The sequence below is a fragment of the Haliotis rufescens genome, unplaced genomic scaffold, assembly GCF_023055435.1.
Source record: "Haliotis rufescens isolate VD_foot unplaced genomic scaffold, xgHalRufe1.0.p SCAF_17, whole genome shotgun sequence".
NCBI lineage: Eukaryota > Metazoa > Mollusca > Gastropoda > Lepetellida > Haliotidae > Haliotis > Haliotis rufescens.
In genome coordinates, this window is record NW_025963857.1 from 9,702,188 (window position 1) to 9,724,211 (window position 22,024).

General features: G+C 40.4%; 1 protein-coding gene across 3 annotated transcripts in view; it reads right to left on the reverse strand.

Moving 5' to 3' along the window:
* LOC124127735 (calcium-transporting ATPase type 2C member 1-like) overlaps nt 1-21,502 on the reverse strand; it is a 42,364-nt gene extending 20,862 nt beyond the window's left edge. Inside the window, exon 1 of one of the 3 annotated variants that reach the window (XM_046492769.2) lies at nt 21,485-21,502. Coding sequence is in view for 2 of the 3 variants with exons in the window: in XM_046491462.2 (XP_046347418.2) it covers nt 17,325-17,408 (84 nt within the window). In the remaining variant the exon portion in view is untranslated. Of the gene's footprint in view, nt 1-17,324; nt 17,482-19,736; nt 19,787-21,484 lie in introns of those variants that run through there. The other 2 variants (XM_046492087.2, XM_046491462.2) reach the window with 2 other exon arrangements.
* Between the last annotated feature and the right edge of the window lie 522 nt (nt 21,503-22,024).

Below are 22,024 nucleotides of genomic sequence, written 5' to 3' on the forward strand. Positions count from 1 at the left end.
TTCAGCCAGGTCAATTTCATGTCTGTTTTACCGTAACTGTATAAAGGGACCATCCAATTACCCTGAAGGGCAGGCCTGGGACAAGACACCAACTGTGGGATCCGCTATGTACCACGATACCTTGCTCACGATCCGATAGGTATCCCGATACTTGCATGTGTTCTTATCTGTGGTGCGTATGCTATCTCTTTCATAGACAACAGCAGCAAATTGAAGAACTAACCCTTTATCTATGGGACGGCGGTCTGTAATAATAAATGATCACAAAGGGGATACTATGACATGCTTCAACCATGTCGGCAAATCTGACCACCCAATCCTGTTAGTCACCTCTTACGACAAGCCTGGGTTGCTACAGACCAATTCTAACCCGGATCTCCATGGGTTCATTTATTTATGAGGGAGGCAAGCCAGGAAACACTTGGGATACATAAAAAAAGAGAGATTAATCTGTCTGGAAATTATAAAGAATACTTCTGATCCACTTATCCGATAAAAGGGTTTATTGCCAGAGGCAGACCGTAATAGATTTAAAATTTGCATTCTGTATGCCAAATAAATGTCATCACAGTCACTCATGGTGTGAAGTGTTTCTTTAAAGATAATGTGCTCCGATATCTAACTGTCATGTCGATGTCATGAGTACATGCCTGGATATTTCTGGAAATATAATACACATGGCTAGAAACAGTGGTCAGTGCATAACATCCTCGTTACCCTTTCAATTACCAGTACTTACGCAGGCATATTCGTATTTGCATTTTAGGGATCGGTGTATAGTTCTAGGTAAATAGAAGGGACAACATCAAGTCGGAAGCTTGGCTTATGTGAGTGAGTGAGTGAGTGAGTGAGTGAGTGAGTGAGTGAGTGAGTGAGTGAGTGAGTGAGTGAGTGAGTGAGTGAGTGAGTGAGTGAGTGAGTGAGTGAGTGAGTTTGGTGTTAACCCCGCTTTGAACAGTATTCAGTTGTGGGAGGAGATCTGAGATGTTTACCACTTTACTGAAACATAATCAAAGTGAAACCTTGTTTAATCAGACATATATTTACAAGAAGGTGAAGCAACACTACGTGCCAGGTCAGCACAGAGTAGGTTGGTGCCCCGGAGCACCTAGCCTGACCCTCACTCGGCTGAGGTGACTTTGCTTTTCTCGCCTCTGCACCAAGGTTCATGTAGTGACAATGAAGCCATAAATATGAACAACAGTATTGGTCTGGGTGGGTGACAGTAAATCAAAATGACAAGGGGATTAACAAATGGGATAAGCATCTTTCAGGTAAAGGCAAACGAGGGATTCTAGACATGTACATGTCATGACTACATGGTGATCAGCCTATGGAACTAAATGTCTATTCAGGCAAACGTTGTCATGAATATGTTGCTATGACAACTTATACAGTTGTGGAGTGGTTAAACAGACGTGACAGCATACTGATGTAACTCAAGTAGTGTGAGTTAGAGCCAACATAAACAGCAAATTCAAATTGATGAAAATAACCATGGTTGACAGAGTTCACCATGCACATGTTACGCAAAAAATACACAGTACATGTGTGACACTGTCACACACTACATTTTTGTATTTAATCATATCATTATTGACCAGAATTGGCAAGAGATTATCAGGATTATAACAGCATGTTTACCACACAGACAACTTCATAACGAACAAGGACAGTCATTTAGACAAGTATTCAAAACAGCCATCATATTTATCATTAGCACACATTATCATAACTTCATTAAGTGGCATTTAGTGATGAACAAGGATATGGATGAACAACTACAATTGTAAGTTTCGTTATAAGAATCTACACCAAAACATTGCTTCAATTGTAATAAAGAAGCTGATAATGCATATTCACATGATCATAATTCAGTGATAGACTGATGCGTGAAAGCTAACATATATTCTTATATGTGAGTACGTACGAAAAGAACTGTGTCAAATGAGCGCCATTAAAGGAGCGCTTGAAGCGATTGTGGCGATAATGAAGTGATTGCGTTCCGATTACAGCAGCCAGAGGCTACATCAGTACTTGCCTCTATGAAATGTCAGCTGTCAATGCATCAAAATAAAAACAATCTGTCAACAACAAGCTGATCGATCAACCAGACAGAACTCATAGTAAGAAGACAGCTCAATGATCAACACTTCACAATATCAAACACAATTGTCATATCGTATACGACGTAATAAGCACCCCGCTCTAATAAGCGCCCACGGCGATATTTGCTAATATATTGGCTAGTGAACAATCCCATTCAGCAGCCCTTCCGATTGATCAATGTACACAAGACTTATTTATTCGTGTATAATACGCACTTGTGTGTTATATGCACCCTTATATATGTTCTGGAAAAATATATGTGTCGTATGTAAACATTTCAGGCTGTCAGCATAAACCACGAAATTTACGATCTTTCAACTCTGTGTTTTTCACCAAAATAATATTTCTATTTCTAATTTTGAGAGCGCCCTGGGCGCTTATTACGTCGAATACGGTTATCCTCTATTCATCTGAAGGAGACCTTGATGAGACAGACTGAGTGACTAACTGAATGACTGACTGAGTGAGTATGCTTTTACACCGATTTTAGCAATATTCCAGCAATATCATGGCGGGGGAAACCAGAAATGGGCCTCACCCATTTTATCCATGTGGGGAATCGAACCTTGGTCTTCGGCATGATGAACAAACCCTTTAACCCAACATCCCTGGTAGGACAGACCGAGAGTAGGGGAGTTCCTAATAGTGTCTATGCATACTGTTGACACTCTGTGACTGAATGAGTTTGGTTATAGGAACCAAACAGTATTTCAGTTACTTCAAGGCATGTCACTATTGTTCACTGTTGTTCACTGTTGTTCACTATTGTTCACTACTGTTCACTGTTGCCAGCTGGTGCGGTTGCAAAGTCAAAAGTGATGCCAATTTTACCAGTTTGGTGAAGTCATAGGTACAAGTATGGTTCAGACAAACCTAGAAATATAATCAGGCCTAACTGGGATTCAAACCCGGATTCATAGGATTCTTGTACAAATAAGGGACACAACTCACGAAGTGTCTTAGACCCGTAATGGCAAATGATCAAGACATTATATCCATGGCCATTGTTAACACAAATGGTTAAACGACGGTATGGACAATGATCATATAAACATGGCAAATACATACAGATTTGTATGCTTAGATCAATGACATAAACAAGCAAAAGACTGGTACTGTGGCGTGCCTAACTCATGAAAAAAAAAACATCAGCAACTATAGTCACCAGCCCCAACCCTTAGTCCAGTACAATTCAATAATAGGAAGCATAGTGAGCTCAGCTGACAACAGCTGATATAGAAACATAATATCTACTGAAAAAAATGCTATGTGAGCCAAGTATGGAACAGATCGAGTCTGTATACCAAGTTTGTTGGGGACCCACTAAAGAAACAGTGACAAAAGGATTTATGGATGTCAACTTCTTTATTATGGGGAACACAACGTTTTGGAGTACATGCTTACTCCTTTATCACCTTAATCATTCATTCAGCTGATGAAGGAGTAAGCATGTACTCAAAAACATTGTGTTCCTCAGAATAAAGAAGTTGACATCCATAAATTCTTTTCCTTATGCGTATCACTTCTCAATGCCTTTCAAAGACTTGAAACAGTAACAAGATGACAAACATGCTGGGGACAAGCAGCTTAACCTATATCTATAACATGTATAAGTTTGCAGTGCTCAGTCATGCTAGTATCAGCTTTAGAAATTGGCACTAGTCCTATAGACCTTGCCAAACTGCCCAGTAGTTAAGGTTTCATAAGAACTGGTAGAAATTTGCCCTTATTAAGGGTTTTGCTATATGTTATCATTATAAGGACTAGTGGACTAAAAATGTTAGTTTCTACCACTGCAGTGTTATACTACTGCTGCTAAAACATGGTAGATATGCCAATGTCATTATCAGGACACCCAAGCTGCCACCAATACACTTACCTCATGAATACACTTCATGCTATATTCCTGCTATGTAACCTTCCATTCTAACAATGACTACCTGTTCATGGGATCAGCCACTAGTCTATTAGTCCAAGACAAGCTTAGAATTTAGGGGGACTAGTGGTCTTCTCTCCAAATCTAGTTCAGCTACATGAGTTAGCAGTGCAAAATGACCTGCTGACTAGTTAATGTGTTTATCCCTGGTTCAACAATAACAGCAGACCCTACTTACCTCACGAACACTCTACATGCTATATTCTGAGTAACTTTCCATTCTAACACAACGACTAAACCTCAGCCTGTCCTTCAATAACAGCAGACCCTACTTACCTCACGAACACTCTACATGCTATATTCTGAGTAACTTTCCATTCTAACACAACGACTAAACCTCAGCCTGTCCTTCAATAACAGCAGACCCTACTTACCTCACGAACACTCTACATGCTATATTCTGAGTAACTTTCCATTCTAACACAACGACTAAACCTCAGCCTGTCCTTCAATAACAGCAGACCCTACTTACCTCACGAACACTCTACATGCTATATTCTGAGTAACTTTCCATTCTAACACAACGACTAAACCTCAGCCTGTCCTTCAATAACAGCAGACCCTACTTACCTCACGAACACTCTACATGCTATATTCTGAGTAACTTTCCATTCTAACACAAGGACTAAACCTCAGCCTGTCCTTCAATAACAGCAGACCCTACTTACCTCACGAACACTCTATATGCTATTTTCTGAGTAACTTTCCATTCTAACACAACGACTAAACCTCAGCCTGTCCTTCAATAACAGCAGACCCTACTTACCTCACGAACACTCTACATGCTATATTCTGAGTAACTTTCCATTCTAACACAACAACTAAACCTCAGCCTGTCCTTCAATAACAGCAGACCCTACTTACCTCACGAACACTCTACATGCTATATTCTGAGTAACTTTCCATTCTAACACAACGACTAAACCTCAGCCTGTCCTTCAATAACAGCAGACCCTACTTACCTCACGAACACTCTACATGCTATATTCTGAGTAACTTTCCATTCTAACACAACGACAAAACCTCAGCCTGTCCTTCAATAACAGCAGACCCCACTTACCTCACGAACACTCTACATGCTATATTCTGAGTAACTTTCCATTCTAACACAACGACTAAACCTCAGCCTGTCCTTCAATAACAGCAGACCCTACTTACCTCACGAACACTCTACATGCTATATTCTGAGTAACTTTCCATTCTAACACAACGACTAAACCTCAGCCTGTCCTTCAATAACAGCAGACCCTACTTACCTCACGAACACTCTACATGCTATATTCTGAGTAACTTTCCATTCTAACACAACGACTAAACCTCAGCCTGTCCTTCAATAACAGCAGACCCTACTTACCTCACGAACACTCTACATGCTATATTCTGAGTAACTTTCCATTCTAACACAACGACTAAACCTCAGCCTGTCCTTCAATAACAGCAGACCCCACTTACCTCACGAACACTCTACATGCTATATTCTGAGTAACTTTCCATTCTAACACAACGACAAAACCTCAGCCTGTCCTTCAATGATAGCAGACCCCACAAACTCACAATATAATTAGGTTATTTCCATTAGCCTTGTACATGAAGTAAACAGATGCAGAAACTAATAGATGAAAACAAAACCAATTCTGTATAACACACTCTATCATGCATGTTATTACAATTTATCATTGTTAATTGATCAGTCAAATAACACATCACTGAACATGATGAATACAAAATATGTTAAGTATCCATAAATAGTTAATAATGTTAAAATACTATTTCACAGCTCTATTCTACATCCAGTTTCCCAAATCAACAAGTAGTGAGTGAGTTGGGTTTATTTTGTTATATATTTTACGCTGATTTAAGCAATATTCCATCAATATCACAACGGGAATGGGCTTCACACATTGTTCCAATGTCGGGAGTTGAACCTGGGTCTTCGGCGTGACGAGCCAACGCTTTCACCACTAGGATACCCAACAGCCATGAGTTAGGTTTAATGCCACTTTGAACAATATTTCAGTCGGATCACAACGTGTCAGCTTAATGTAGGAAGAAAGTCTCACTCACTCACTCACTACAAGAAATATGATGGTCGTGTAACTGTAAACATGGTAAAGTAATTTGGTGATTGAGTGAGTGTGATGCGATTAATGCCGCTTTTAACAGTATTCCAGCTATATCACGGCAAGTCAGCTTAATGTGGGAGGAAAGCCCGAAGTGATGCAGGTCTTTACCACTTCAGTGTAACCCACGAGCACGGGTGTGGTGCTGACAAACCTAGAAACATAATCAGGGTGAACTGGTATTCGAACTCACAATCATAGGTTTCTGGCGTGCCCAAGGGACGCAACTCTGCACAGCGAATCGTGGCGCCTTCGACGACTGGGTCATCCGAACCGCCAAAGTAATTTGGTAAATGAAAATTACTGTGAGTCCCTCAAGATGTAATATATATTCGTTCTGCGTCTATAAATACATTTGAGCATACTGGACGCACATGTGTCATGTCAAACCAATTTTTATGGTACAGTCGACAATATCATGAATATTCCAGCTTCATCACCTGTATATTATTGGTTCTGGGCCATCAGTTTTTGCTCAGGTAAATTGTTCTGACAGAATGATCTAGCCAGAGCAGGCCAAGGATCTTTTGCACTGTTCTCGCCCCTAAAAACGTTGCCTTGGGCTATCAGCATGATCAGACTACGCCTTGCATTAATTTCAATACTGTAATAGTGGCTAAATCTAATGGTAGGTGATTGCACAATTAATGGTCATCAGTAACAATAGCATGAAAGTTAGTGTCCCAGACATTATAAAGTTGGCAAGTGAAATGTTTAAAGACAAGATAATTCATGGTTTGAAATTAACATAAGATTGATTGTCCACCACTAATAAATTCATGGAGGACTAGTAACATTTACTTGTGGACTACAACCCTTAGACGGCAACTCAGTACATCACTATTGCAGATTTGAGAAAATACAGATAAATTTCTAACCATCAATAAATGTTTTTGTCCACCCACACATCCAGTCTTTAACTATGTATAATAACAGTCTATCAGGATCACAAGTATAAGCAGGATAAGCCACAACACATCACACCTGTTAAAATCAATATTTACAACAGTTTAAAATGATATGTTTTTTATATGATGACAGCTTGAACAGCTGAAATTGACATTAAATCAGAATTTCCACAAACTAAACCAGAGCAGGAGTGTTGGGAATCCACCTCGAAATTTGTGATCAATAACTAACATCATCAGTTGAAATCTAAGTGGTGATATTTTTTTATGCACAACACTTAGTTGATTAAAATAGAAAAAAGCTCACTGTAGATCAACATGGCCATCAAAAACGTCCACTCAATATCCCTAAGATCAGAGTGTGAGTGAGTGTGTGTGGTTTTACGCCGCTTTTAGCAATATTCCAGCAATATCACGGCGGGGGACACCAGAAATGGGCTTCACACATTGTACCCATGTCAGGAATCAAACCCGGGTCTTCGGCGTGACGAGCAAACGCTTTAACCACTAGGCTACCTGACCGCCCCCCTAAGATCAGAGTTACCCCCTTCATAACATCTGTTGACTGAATTGATACCTTCACAGAATCATATTTCTGGAAGGAAAATAAACTCTTGCACATTTAAGCTAGTGAAAATTGAAACTGGCTGGCAACTTTTAAGGCTAGCTAACCCACCTGGCCAGCAATACTTTGAGTCTATTTCACACACTGGCAGAACCTTTGAACTTTACAAATTAATCAGCTAACAGTAGCACCAAGAATGTAGACCTAGAATTCCAACCATAAAAGCATGGTGTGATAGCAGTTCCATTGAATAAAATCTCATGCTTTTTTCACAAATTCCTGCTTGACATGTAATCCGCCTTTCATGGAATCAAAAATAGGAATTCCAAATTAAGCATAAAGGCATAGGTCAGGTTACTGACAAATGATTGTATACAGGTTCCAAGTCTTGGCACTCAGCAATGTTCCAGCTATATGACGGTGGTCTGTAAATAATTGAGTCTGGACCAGACAATCCAGTGATCCAGCCTGGTGCCCCCGCCCCCCCCACCCCCACCCCCACCCCCACCCCCCCACCCCTTATGACAAGCATACTCACATCTTACGGCAATCATGGGTTGCTGAAGACCCATTCTAATCATGATCTTCACGGGTACCTTTGAACGGCTATATGCAGTGTCATATATTCACCACAGCTGCTGTTACTGGGCCTATTCACTACATTCATGAGCAGTGTTTTGCTTGTAATTATATTATTATTTTACAAGGTTACCAAGAACAAAGACGTCATCATACACAGTTGGCAACTGTCATAACTGCTTCATAAGCTTGTGTTAACAACCGCACCACACTTGACACAGAACTTGGAGAGATGCACTCAATCTAGCACTCAGTTACATTGTTTACTGAGAGCTTTGTTACGTATCTCATTGTTTCCAACATGTGCAGTCAACCTGACATGAAAATAAACTCCAATATGTACAGAAAAAACTATAATAAAAATGTGAGTGAGGAACACTAGCATGTTTAACATTAATTTCATCCTCACAATAATTTTATGATTCACACAAGTCATTTGCTGCAGAATGAATTTTCAAGAACTATTCTCTGTAAAGAATGTTGTTTAGAATGTCATAATCGTTTTGCCATACAAGTGAGACCCATGAAGATCTGGGGTAGAATAGGTCTTCAGCCACCCATGCTTGCTGTAAAAGGCGACCATGGTGACTACCGGGATCGGGTGGTCAGGCTCGCTGACTTGGTTGATGCAGATCATCGATCCCAATTGCGTGGATCGATGCTCATGATATCAATCACTGGATAGTCTGGTCCAGACTCGATTATTTACATATTCCATCACATAGCTGGAATATTGCTGCGTTAAACAACAAACCAACCAACCATACAAGTGATCTTAAACTGATCATACTATCATGAATATAATCAATAGGAGCACAACTTTGACTGTTCATGGCAAATGCAAACTGAATCAGTGTAATAATTTATGACCACCATATTGATCTGATAACAACTGAAACATTTAAAACATGTGCTCAGGCTGTGTACCATGTATAAAGGCAGGGCAACATCACTTCTTGAATGTAACTTATGTTATATTTGGGATAACACTTGCTTATTAAAGTACAGATTATGGTAGATTGAGTCCCATCCGGGACTTGTTGAAGCAGAAGAAGTTGGACTAAAACATCCCTATCATGTAAATGAAAGGATATAATTGAAGATCATAAGTTCAGCATGTGATGTTTTTTCAACACTCTTGCGTGTTTAAATTAGTTAATAATACCGTCACTTCGCAAAAAGACAGAACTATCACATACAAAATGTACTTAAACTTAATGATAGTAATGCATGACATTACTTACTGAAATCAGTGTGATAGGAACTGTGATCGATTCACACAATCTACATACAAATTCTTGTTAAAATTACAATAATTGGTTGGAAGTTTTGTCTCCCATATGATGTAAAAAAGATTGAAGTTCAAAGTAAATTCCAATAACTACCAAACCTTCCTCTAATGTTGACTTACTTTACAAGCAGTTGTTTGACTGTCAGTACATTCCTCCATCACACAATCAGTCAAAGTAACAAGCACAGTGTTTTGTGTCCACTGGTGAAACTGTCTGTACACAGTGTGTTGATACCTCACTGTCTTCACCAATAATGAAGCCTCCCTGATACTACTCCCTTACTACTAGTCTCATTGCATAACATTCAGTCAAGCATTGTTTGGGGTCAAGACTCATCATAAACTTGACACCATGCAGATATATTAATCCTGGCCAGAGCAACCTCACTTCCTCATTCTACAGCCTCAAGCAATCTTCAGTGTCAGTACATAGGAATTAAATGGGTTAACTTCTAACAATGTCAATGAGTAATGCTTTTTGTGCCTGGCCTTAGCATTGTTAGAATGTCAAATATCTCCTTAATACTTTTATTTAGGATAAGCTAATTTCAGTGGCATTGTCAGTTTTTCCACACTGTTTTATTAGTATCCACTACTATCATGTCAGAGTGTGAGGTACAAATACTGTACCATCAACATTTTTTATTTTTTATTTCAAGGACACCAATCACAATACTAATTTTAAGAGTCTGTACCGGGGAATTTCAAACATAAATTTTGATATGTTTTAAATAATAAACTTTGCAAGTACATTTGAAATGCTCCAGTAATTCCAAAATGCAAAGTACTTTTATTCTCACTAAGAACATCGTTAGTTTGTAGTTACCTCCCTCGGATACACTGACACAATTTGGTACATTTCCATCAATCACGATTGGTTTGTTTGTCCTGTTAGTCGCCTCTTACAATAAGCATAGTAACCTGTTACGGCAAGCATGAGTTGCTGAAGACCTATTCTATCCCAGATCTTCACGGGTCAATCACGATTGGTAAACATCCAGGGCTCCAAAACAGCCACACTCTCCACATGGAAAGTTGTGAAACAATTATGGCCAAAGTGTGGAAGATGACGTTTCAGCATATTGTTTAGTTTATACACAGGGCCAAGTAACTAATATCTTCTACGGGTGTTGGTGTAGAATATGTTACGCCGTCCTGTGGTTCACATACCAACAGTTTATTTTCTTGTTTTACAGATGCTCTTTATCCTCATGGCCATTAAGCCACGACTTAAGGAGAGTACACATCAGTAGGCAGAACACAAAGTCAAACTATCAGAACTTTTGTTTTGTCAGGGAAACTCATGTTTATTTGGGGTTAAATTAGATGAAAATATTATTATCATGATGATGTAAGTTTGAAAAAAATACAAACAAAGAGCATGAAGAGATAAAGAAAATAATATTTCCAAACCAATCCTAAAACTACAGTATCTGAAATATATCTGTTTTTCACTCTGGTTTGATTTAGGCAATACACACAAAAATAGAATGGTCATGAAAAAATGTGCAACGAAAATGTTTAGATTTTAGTGTTCCTTGAGCACTTGTTAAGTAATAGCTCCTGCTCAAATAGCAGCACCTGAGAACCATGAATACTGTACAGCTGTAAACACATACACCCATCAATATCCTCTATTTCCATCACATACACCATCAATAGATGGCAACTCAAGGACATCAGCAATTAGCAATCAGTGACCATGGAGACAATACAATCAAGGCAGACAGTGGAGGTCTGTGTCCCACTTAATTGCATAACATTACAATTCTGTATACTTAATCTTCTCATCACGCTAATGGCAATATGATAATGACCATACTAAGCATGTTTGTCTATTGACAACTTTATTAACACGATCACTGGAGATGCTGATGATTAAGGGGACATCTCTTTCAGACCTTGAATACCATTGACAAAGACTGATACACCTTTCAATAGGGCTGTTATGATTCACAAGCTTCTACACCTGCTGAAACAATACACAATTTGACTACCCATGTAAACAATGGTAAATGATTAAAGTTTTAATTCTGTAACAATTTTCAAAAAGTAATACCGGTAGTTACAAAGTTCTATAATAGCCTGACTTGATGGCGACTAAAGCTAGATATTCCTTGCTGACTCCATGAAACAAAACTCTGATTACGTGACAGTCTGCGACTATAGCCAGTGTTAGCCACTAGCCCAAAGCCCGAGTCTAGTAAATTTCAGTCTAGTAAGCCCAGCTAATTAGTCCATATGCAGAGCTAAAGATAAGCTGCGTATTTGCATAAAATACCCACCCAAAACTGTTCAAGACAAAATGGAACATGCAATTGTTTGAAAATAGCACACGTAAATACGCAATGAAGTTTTTTCAACATGCATACAACGGAGCTAATTTTCAAAACACAATTACGAGCTAATTTACTTTCCGAGTCAAGCCTATATTTATATACATCTTAAACATTATTTCATTTTTTTTAAATCTCAAAATGCTTACTCATTTTCGGAAAAAACAATCGAGTGATGAATAGATGAGTGAAAAAATATTGGTTACCCAATGAAAATGTAATAACCCAATTACAATAGAAACCTTCGAGTAAAAACTCAATTGTTCAAAACATTATCTGGAGCTCTGCATATGACAACACTAAACTTTACTGAAAATGATGTTAGTATATTGTTAAGCTAGTACTCAAAAGTTTCTGGCAGAGACTCACATACATACAGAGATCATGTACATGCAGAATTTTGAAACAGCTGCCTGCCCTAGGGCTAACCAAATGCCAGTGACTTAAATTGGGCAAGTAACATTCATGTAAAGCTGGCCCAAATGTCTGGTTGAAAATTCTAACCAATTCATTTTCCATGAATCATCAATTCAGCAAGGGGTCATATAGTGCCCAAGTCTGTCGTCATTTTGTAGTTCATTGGAAGTGTTTTGGGCTAGTAAAATATGATGAGGGCTTGGACATTTTTTGTTAACAAGCCCTCCCGGCCAGTGAACTTTGGAAACTAATTCATACACTGTCTACATGATAAGAATGAGCCTACATGAATGTATAGTGTGATTTACACATAAACTGGTTGAAGAACCGTTTTCATGCAAAAACAAATTATGTATCCCAATATGTACTGCAGTATCATGATGTCCATCACTGCAGGAGGCAGCAGTGTCATGACACCTCAACCTTTCAATACCAACATCCTGCCTATTCCAGGCATCACCAACCATCCTGTGAATGACCACTGTGTGAAGCCCGCACCAGCAACACAGTGACCTAGCCTTGCACCAAGTCTGTACCAAATGCATGTATAGTAACTCCATCCTTATAATAGTCTAAATAAGCAGACAGTACAGGGCCTCTAGTCATTTATAGGGACAACTTATTCAAACTAATTATTTCCTTAGAGACTTGTGCAAGTCTAACAGTGAGCATGTAGGGGAGACTACTGCATTACAGTCTAGTCGGTCAAAATGCCAATGCTTGGAATCTTGTCTTATCTGTTATGTCTGCCTTATCTTTTCTGTTATGTCTGGTCCTTATCTAAAATGTCTTAAGGTACATACACATTTTGTATGTTTACATTATGACATGGCTGCAAACTTCAAATACAGCATTAAAAATTGGCACTATTCCTTTAGTCTTTGCCAAACTACCCAACAGTTAAGGTATCATAAGGATGAGTTTGACAAAAACAGTTAGATTCTATTGCAGAAATATATGTTCACGATACTTGAATGCTAATGAATCATACCAACTTGGCACATAGTTGTGTCAGCATATACAATAGAATATGACCTGTCCTTGCCTTTCTTCAGGTCAATAACAGACATCCCCCCTGAGGCTACGAAATGTGTGAGGGTGCCTCAAGGCAGAGAGAGTATAACTAGACTGGATTGTCAAAAATAAGCTAAGATCAAAGAGGATCTAGACACAACTGCCAATGTAACTTGATATATTGCAATTAATCCTTATATTCTTTGTCACATTTCTAGCAGGGTTGGGAGGACGATCATCAGGTTTATCCAACATGGGCTTAACAAGGATTCTAAACTTGGTAAGAAGCAAGAGATTTTTAATAAAAATATTTCAATTTTTTTTTTTTTAAAGTTCTTATTTTCTTAAACATACACTTATTAATATATACCTATTCTAAATATATACAGTGTTCCCGCTGGCTCTTGAAACTGCCAGTCCTTTTGGACTGGTAACTCTAAAAATTACCAGTCCCCCCTAATCATGCTAATATTTGTCAGTCCCAACATTCAACAAATAAAAAACCGTATGAAAATTACCTGGTTATAATTCTTTCAACTCCATGTTCAATGCAATTATGTCATCTCTGAAGTAGCTTAGTTAGATCTACACATTATTCACACAAAGTTCAGTCACAACTATCTATTATTCTTATCTTTTTTTTTGATATTTCAAGATGAAGTCACTACAAATATTTTTAACCATGAAGCAAAGCAAAATGTCATTTCCTTGCACTAAAAATCAACGAGGGGAAACTCTGATGGTAACAGACAAGCTGACCTCGTTCGGAAAACATACTTATATGAATATCACAGATTAATAAGATACTTTATTTGCCGGTCCACAGGGACTGGCAGTCACATGAATTACCTGTCCAAGCCTAACTTTACCGGTAAAAAACTGGTAAATACCGGTAAAAGGGGAACACTGATGTACTGATGGAAATGAATAAGGGAACGTTTAGTTTTAGACTCAGTAGAATGATATGCTAGCATGGGTTCCCAGCCTTGTCTGCACATTGGGAACAATGCACACAAACACATCTCAACATTTGATTCTGACATGTGTGGAATTGTATGCACGCTACTTCAAAGTGCTGACAGGAAATCTTTTTCCCCCGTATTTTTCATTGTTCCCACAGCCGTTTCCTCAGTATAGTAAATTAGTAATATTAACATTAAGCATTAAATCCTCTCCCTCTTTATTGGTCCTGATATCAGTGCAATAAAGGACAACTATTACAGTAGCTATAAACCACATTAACATGAATTAAGAATGTTTTAATTCCAATTCGGGAATTTTGGCCGACATTTGCTGCAGAATACCAAGAGACCTGATCAGGGCGGAGTACCAGCCTCTGATCAGGCCTAGATAATAGGGCTGGGAAGAGTTCGAATTTACTACCCGGGTACCCACCCCCCTATTACCCAACCCTACCCAGGTAACTACTGTAGGTCTCAAGAGATAGGTACAAAATGTCCGATTAGGCCTTTTATTACCATAGCACTGGCAAAACGTATCTTTAAACAATCTGGTCATGCATACACTGAAGTTGACTCAAGTTATATTTTTATTCAAAGATGTGAAAAGTCACAAGAAATGGGTGCATCGTCAGAAAGAAATGCGGACATTTGTGACTTATAGTGTAACCATAGAGTTCTAGATATTTTTTGTCATTAAACAATATATCACATGACCAGCCACGGGTCCGGGTAGTCCTGTGGGTAACCGGGTCCTACTCAGTACCCACCCGACCCGGGTACCCGAGTTACCCGTCCCAGCCCTACTAGATAAATCCCTGTTTGACTAATTGGTTTGCACATGTGAAGATCTGGGGTAGAATAGGTTTTCAGCAATCCATGCTTGCCGTAAAAGGCGACTATGCTTGTCGTAAAAGGCAACTATGCTTGTTGTAAGAGGCGACTAACGGGATCGGTTGGTCAGGCTCGCTGACTTCGTAGATGCATGTCCCAATTGCGTGGATCGATGATCATGATACATGTATCAGTAACTGGATTGTCTGGTCCAGACTCGATTATTTACAGACCGCCGTCATATAGCTGGAATATTGCTGAGTGCGGCATGAAACAACAAACCAACCAACCACATGTGGCATTAGATCAGAATTTGAAAAGTTGGGTTTGGAGAAAAACATCCACAGCTGATACATACAGGTTTCACAAAAAATGTATTCACATATGGATCAGCAGTGGAGCTAGACCCAAGATATGGAATAAATTATCATGATCATCAGTGTGAAACAATTGGATTTCCAGCTTGCTTATTCCATTCCCATAATAACCTACAGCTGTACTGTACATAAAACTTGGTCAGCACTGGTGTAGTGATGTTACATTCACTGACCAGTAATTTGTATACTGACAGATCACAGTGCAGTGTTCACATAAGACAAGAAATGGTTTATGGATTCTGCTGACGTAAAAGTTGCAAAAACAATCTGAAAATGCATGATTACATGTTCATCACACAAAAAACTGTGCTTACAACATGTACAAAAGATCACAATAAGTTAAATGACAAGATAAGCTTTTCAACACCATATACATGGCAACATATTCAGATATTCTGATAACATTATATCCAAAAGAATTTGATATTATATTATCATGATTATTATTCCCACCTACTGACCAGGATTTTTCACACAAAAACTTGTCAAACAAGAAACAAAGACTAGCCTGATGGGATTGAGGTAAAATGGGCAGTCAAAACCTTAATGTTCATATTATTTTCTCAGTTTATGCAGTTTGGGGTAGAATGAAACAGGGTTTCATATGATGCTGGAATCCTGATTTTCATCCAAAATATTCCTAAATATTTGTTAGAATACTTTGAAGAGACATATTTGACACAACTCAGTTTGTCTACTTCCAGGGCTTGAGTGAGTATGGTTTTACATCGCTTATAGCAATATTCCAGCAATATCATGGCGGGGGACACCAGAAAATGGGCTTCACACATTGTACCCATGTTTGGAGTCGATCCCGGGTCTTTGGCATGACGAGCAAACGCTTTAACCACTAGGCTACCCGACCGCCCCTCCAGGGTTTGACTTTGACTAACAAAACTGGGGGTGCAGGGGACCCCTATATTTAATTTCAAATGTAATTTGTCATTTAGCATGTTTAGGCTGGTAATATACACTTGTATAGTGTATAATAATACAAAATACTGTCTATATATTCCTGTGGAATGGGTTTTCAAACGCTTAAGAAACAGTCATAATTTTCTCTCTAATCGCATGAATAACTGTAAAACATCTCTGACAATAACTTATAAATTATAAAAGACAACTTTCTCTTGAACATAAGCTATCATCTGAGTATTTACAATGTCTGTGTGATGCTAAACCACCTGTTATAGCGCACGTAGTCGCGATAAACATGGCTGTCTGAAAACGTATGAAGTCCAAAAACCTATGATTCCCTGATATATATTACCAGCCTAAACATGCAAAGTGAAAGTATAACTTATAAATATTATAAATTTTGGTATCCAGGTTTCAAAATAAACATGTCAGCTTGACCATGACCAGCACAATTCTGAAAGGCCTACCACTCTTACCATCAAATGGATATATTTTTATAGGTCTAGGGATGAATAATTTCAAACCCTGGATTTTTTCTTATATTATTCCTGGCAATTGGACTTGCAATTCGATGTAGAAAATTGGTATCTTCGTGTCCTGATACTGTATTGGCATGAAGTTACAACAATAGTTAATACAAGAATGGGGGGCTGAAACAAGTTGATCATACATTGATCGAAAACCGAACAACCCTTTGGCTTTACCGCCGGTTGACCGACAAATCAACGAGTTTGGTGAAATATAGGATGATCATTAAAATAATATTTGATACTTTAAAATTAATACATATCACATGATTCCATACAGCTGAATACCACTAAAACACACAATCAATTTCCAATCCAAAGCCAACATAATTTCAACTAATCCGTGAAATGACTCGTGGCTGGAATCCTGAAAGGACGATATTGCCAGCTGGGAAATGATGAGCAGAAGGGAACATCATCGTGATGGGACTTACTGTCAGTGACTTTGATATCCCATTTTTACTGTTATTGTCAATATTTGGTGTATCTTCTTTCATTGACGCATTATTAACAGGCATGTCTAACGCTTCTAAAATGCATCTTGGCTACTGTCACAAATGTTGTTTTCGTGTGGCAGCCATTACGACAGTGCTGCCCTCTATTTGCCATACAACTAATTTTAGCTTGTGAAACTATCGCGACGTCTGCCGATTTGAAGCGACGTTTATGATTCTGAGTTGATGGGCCCTGCTCTCCGCATAATGTTTCGTTGTGTTATTTGAAATTATTCGACTGACGTCTAAAACTGAGGAAGACGACGATTCGGATAAACTCATGTAATCGTCCCCTGGCTGTATGTCTCGCACATTAATTCACAAATGACACTTGATAACCATGGTATAACGTCTGGTTTCAGTTGATGTGTGGTGACATCCAACGTGTCGTCTCTAGTTTTGCCAATACTAATGCGATCATCATCTTTAGGCTGTGAATATGTACTTGTATATAGATCTATGTAGTGTATAATAACACAAATTATTATTATGTACAGATTTATTTTTTTTTAAACCGCAGCAAAGAGGGTTTGGGTGATCCTGGCACAGTCAGGCTGGTTAGGCTCATCATCAGCTCAGGGCACTTGCCCCCTCTACTCGCAGCCCAGACAGCGAATGTGACTTCTCCCAGGAAGCGCTGCCTAGCCAAACCCACCCAGGACTTTTCGGAGAATGTGAAGACTCCCAAACACTACAGCCTTCTGCATTACCCAGATTGTCAGAAGGGTTGTAATCCTGGCAACAAACCCGGGTACTCTCCCATTATTATTGTTGCGGTTGTTGTTGTTGTTGTTGATGTTTATGTTGCCGCCACCAAAATCATTACTATTGTTGTTACTTCAACAGATTTTCTTTCAGACGATTTCTTGATTTCTTCTGTTTTAACCGGGGGTGTATTGGCCGATTTGAACACGTCTCCTTTTCGCTTATAAGTGAAAATAATCCACTTCCACGTTTCTCAAGATTATATAGGGGCGGTGTGGTAGCCTAGTGGTTAAAGCGTTCACTCGTCCCGCAGAAGGCCCAGGCTCGATTCCCCACATTGGTACTGTTTGAAGTCCATTTCTGGTGTCCCGCCGTCAAACTGCTGGGGCATTGCTAATGCTGCTAAAAATTATTGCGTAAATGATTGTGTTACAATATTAGATGTGAATTAAAATCATAGTCAAGAGAATATGTTAATATTCCTGCTTGGTATACAAACTCTGAACCTTCTAAATGTTAAATTACAACGCTGCCATCGGGACTGCGCGGTGGAATTTTCAATGAAACAGATGTCAGTGAGTATTTTATGTCCGTTTCAGTTACTTTTGTGAACCGTGACATCAACATTACAGGGAAAGAAAGTAAAATAATACACTCTTCAAAAAAGAAACGCATAGGTGTTTTGAGAATTCCAATTAGATTTTTTTTCCCCAACTATCGTCATAAAGACAATTGTTATGTTTGATTCCCGTTAATCATGTCATGTTTGTTGTGCATTGCGCGCAAACACATCTCAAAATGTTTTTTGTAAACATTTATCAGCAAAAATGCAAAGGATGCACGAAAATTGCTTTCAGAAAAAGTTTTCAACAGAATGCACGTGCAAAATGTTGGAAACACGAGTAGAGACACTGACTATGAAAGACCGTACAAAATTCATCAGTTCATTACGAATTTTCTGACGTGAACGGAGATCGAAAAATGCCAAGATTAACTGGAGCTGACCGAAATATCGCCATTGGACGTTTGGAAGCAGGGGAGTGCCAGTCTGCCGTTGCAAGACACTTCAACGTTCACCAAAGCACCATATCTCGACTATGGGATCGATATACCTGTACTAATTCGACTCAAGATCATCCCAGAAGTGGAAGACCAAGAGTGACCACCCCTACTCAGGATCGGTACATCCGGTTGCATCACCTTCGGAATCGATTTGCTACAGCAATGGACACTGCAGGACAAGTGCCTGGTATGCGAAGAATTTCCGACAGAACCATCAGAAATCGTCTGAGGGAAGTGGGAATTCGAGCGAGATGACCAAAAGTTGGACCTGTCTTGCGACGTCTACACCGCCAACGACGTGTCCCTTGGTGCAACAGAGTACAGGCATGGGATCTCAGGAACTGGCGACGCGTTTGGTTCAGCGATGAGTCACGTTTTCTTCTTCAACGAAGGGATGGAAGACAACGTGTATACCGACGTCGACACGAACGTTTTGCGCCGAACTGCGTTCGACAGGTGGACCAATTTGGTGGAGGGAGTGTCATGGTGTGGGGAGCCATATCCTACACGGGTAGATCACAGTTAGTGGTTGTCCAGGGCAATCTTACAGCAAACCGATACATAGACCAAATTCTGCGTCCTCACCTCCTCCCAACTTTGGACCGCCAGAGGGAGCTGTTCCAACATGACAACGCTCGGCCCCACACAGCACGTGCAACAGTTAATTTCCTTGTTAATGAGAACATCAATGTCCTTCCATGGCCGTCCAAATCGCCTGATCTCAACTCGATTGAACATTTGTGGGACGAACTTGATCGACGCGACCGTCAACGTCACCAGCCTCCCCACACACTGGCACAACTCGCCAACGCCTTACAGGAGGAATGGCGAAGAATTCCCCACGAAAAAATCCGACGACTTGTGCAATCTGTGCCAAGGAGGTGTCGAGCACTGACGGCTGCAAGAGGTGGTGTGACCAGGTACTGACCATGACGCCTCGCTTGTGGCTACTAATGTGCAATGACTGGACTGAATTAATGCTGACAATGACGACAATGCTTTTGTCGATCACTGTGTCTAATTTCATTTGATTGTGTTCACGCATCTACTGTGTAGATACTTTTACATCCGCTTCATAAACATCCTTATTTTTTAACTATGTCTTTCTTTTTTTGAAGAGTGTAGATGTACACTCGCCCGGGGGACAAGATAGTTGCACCATACTTTCCCAAAAGCACACACCTACACCACCAGCCACCAGTCACCACCCCACCACACACGCACCCAAACCACCAACCGTACAACCACCACCAACCCTACAACCACACCCACACCCCACGCACACCCTAACTACCAACCGTACAACCACCACCAACCCACCACCAACCCACCACCAACCCTACAACCACACCCACACCCCACGCACGCACACCTACACTGCCACAGATACACACACACAAACACTTAACCCATCCACAACGCCACCCACACCTCACCACCACACCACCCACGCACGCACACCCCAACTACCAACCGTACAACAACCCCCACACACACACACACCCACACACACAATCACACCACCAACCCTACAACAACACCCACACCCCACGCACGCACACCTACACCGCCACACATACACACACAAACACTCAACCCATCCACAACCCCACCCACACCTCCCCACCACCCCACCACACACGCAAGCACACCCCAGCCACAAACCGTACAACCACCCCACCCCCCCACCCCCCACCCCCCCCCCCCCCCCCCCCACCAACCCTACAACCAAACCCCACGCACACACACCTACACCGCCACACATACACACACAAACACTCAACCAATCCACAACCCCACCCACACCTCCCCACCACCCCACCACACACGCAAGCACGCCCCAACCACAAACCGTACAACCACCCCACCCCACCCACACCCACACACACACACACACCACCAACCCTACAACCACACCCCACGCACACACTAATACACCGCCACACATACACACACAAACACTCAACCAATCCACAACCCCACCCACACCTCCCCACCACCCCACCACGCACACACACGCACACCCCAACCACAAACCGTACAACCACATACACACACTCACACCACCAACCCTACAACCACACCCCACGCACACACACCTACACCGCCACACATACACACACAAACACTCAACCCATCCACAACCCTACCCACACCTCCCCACCACACCACCACGCACACACACGCACACCCTACCACACACGCACACACGCACGCACACACCAACCACCAACCTTTCATAAGCATAAGCATACTAGACAATACAAACATATGTAATTATGTTTAACTAAGAATAAAGGTTGGTGATTTGATTTCAACAAATTAACACGTACGCTCAAAACAGTTGTTCACAAATAAGTTGTATTCATTTGTTTCATGTCACCTGCCCCAACCTTGCATCTGCTGTTCTAAAAAAACCGAACAAATAAATACACAAATAAAACGGAGTCGAACTATATTATTAAAACCCGAAGACATCCAATGAATATAGCTTAGTGTACTTCCTTCAATCATAATTACAATGGTGAGTTTAGTCGGTTCTAATACCTTTGTTCATCAAACACTGCACCTTCAATGGCCTGTACTCACCTGCACTGGTAATTTCCTGGTCTTCAAGTCAGTCAGCGTCTCTAGGCCTGTTGTTGAATGGCCTGTTCATCCTGCATACCTCGCGTCACAGCCTGGGGGCAAGGCTGATGGCGGTCTCTAGACAGGTGTACCAGGCAAACAGATTTAACATTTAAAAATACATATATAAGGCGTCTTGTTCGGGGTGTGTAACGTATCACGAAGCTTTAGTACTCCATCATACTACAGTTGACATCCCACTTACATATCACCTCACCACAGTAACCGTCACCATGCCTTACTAC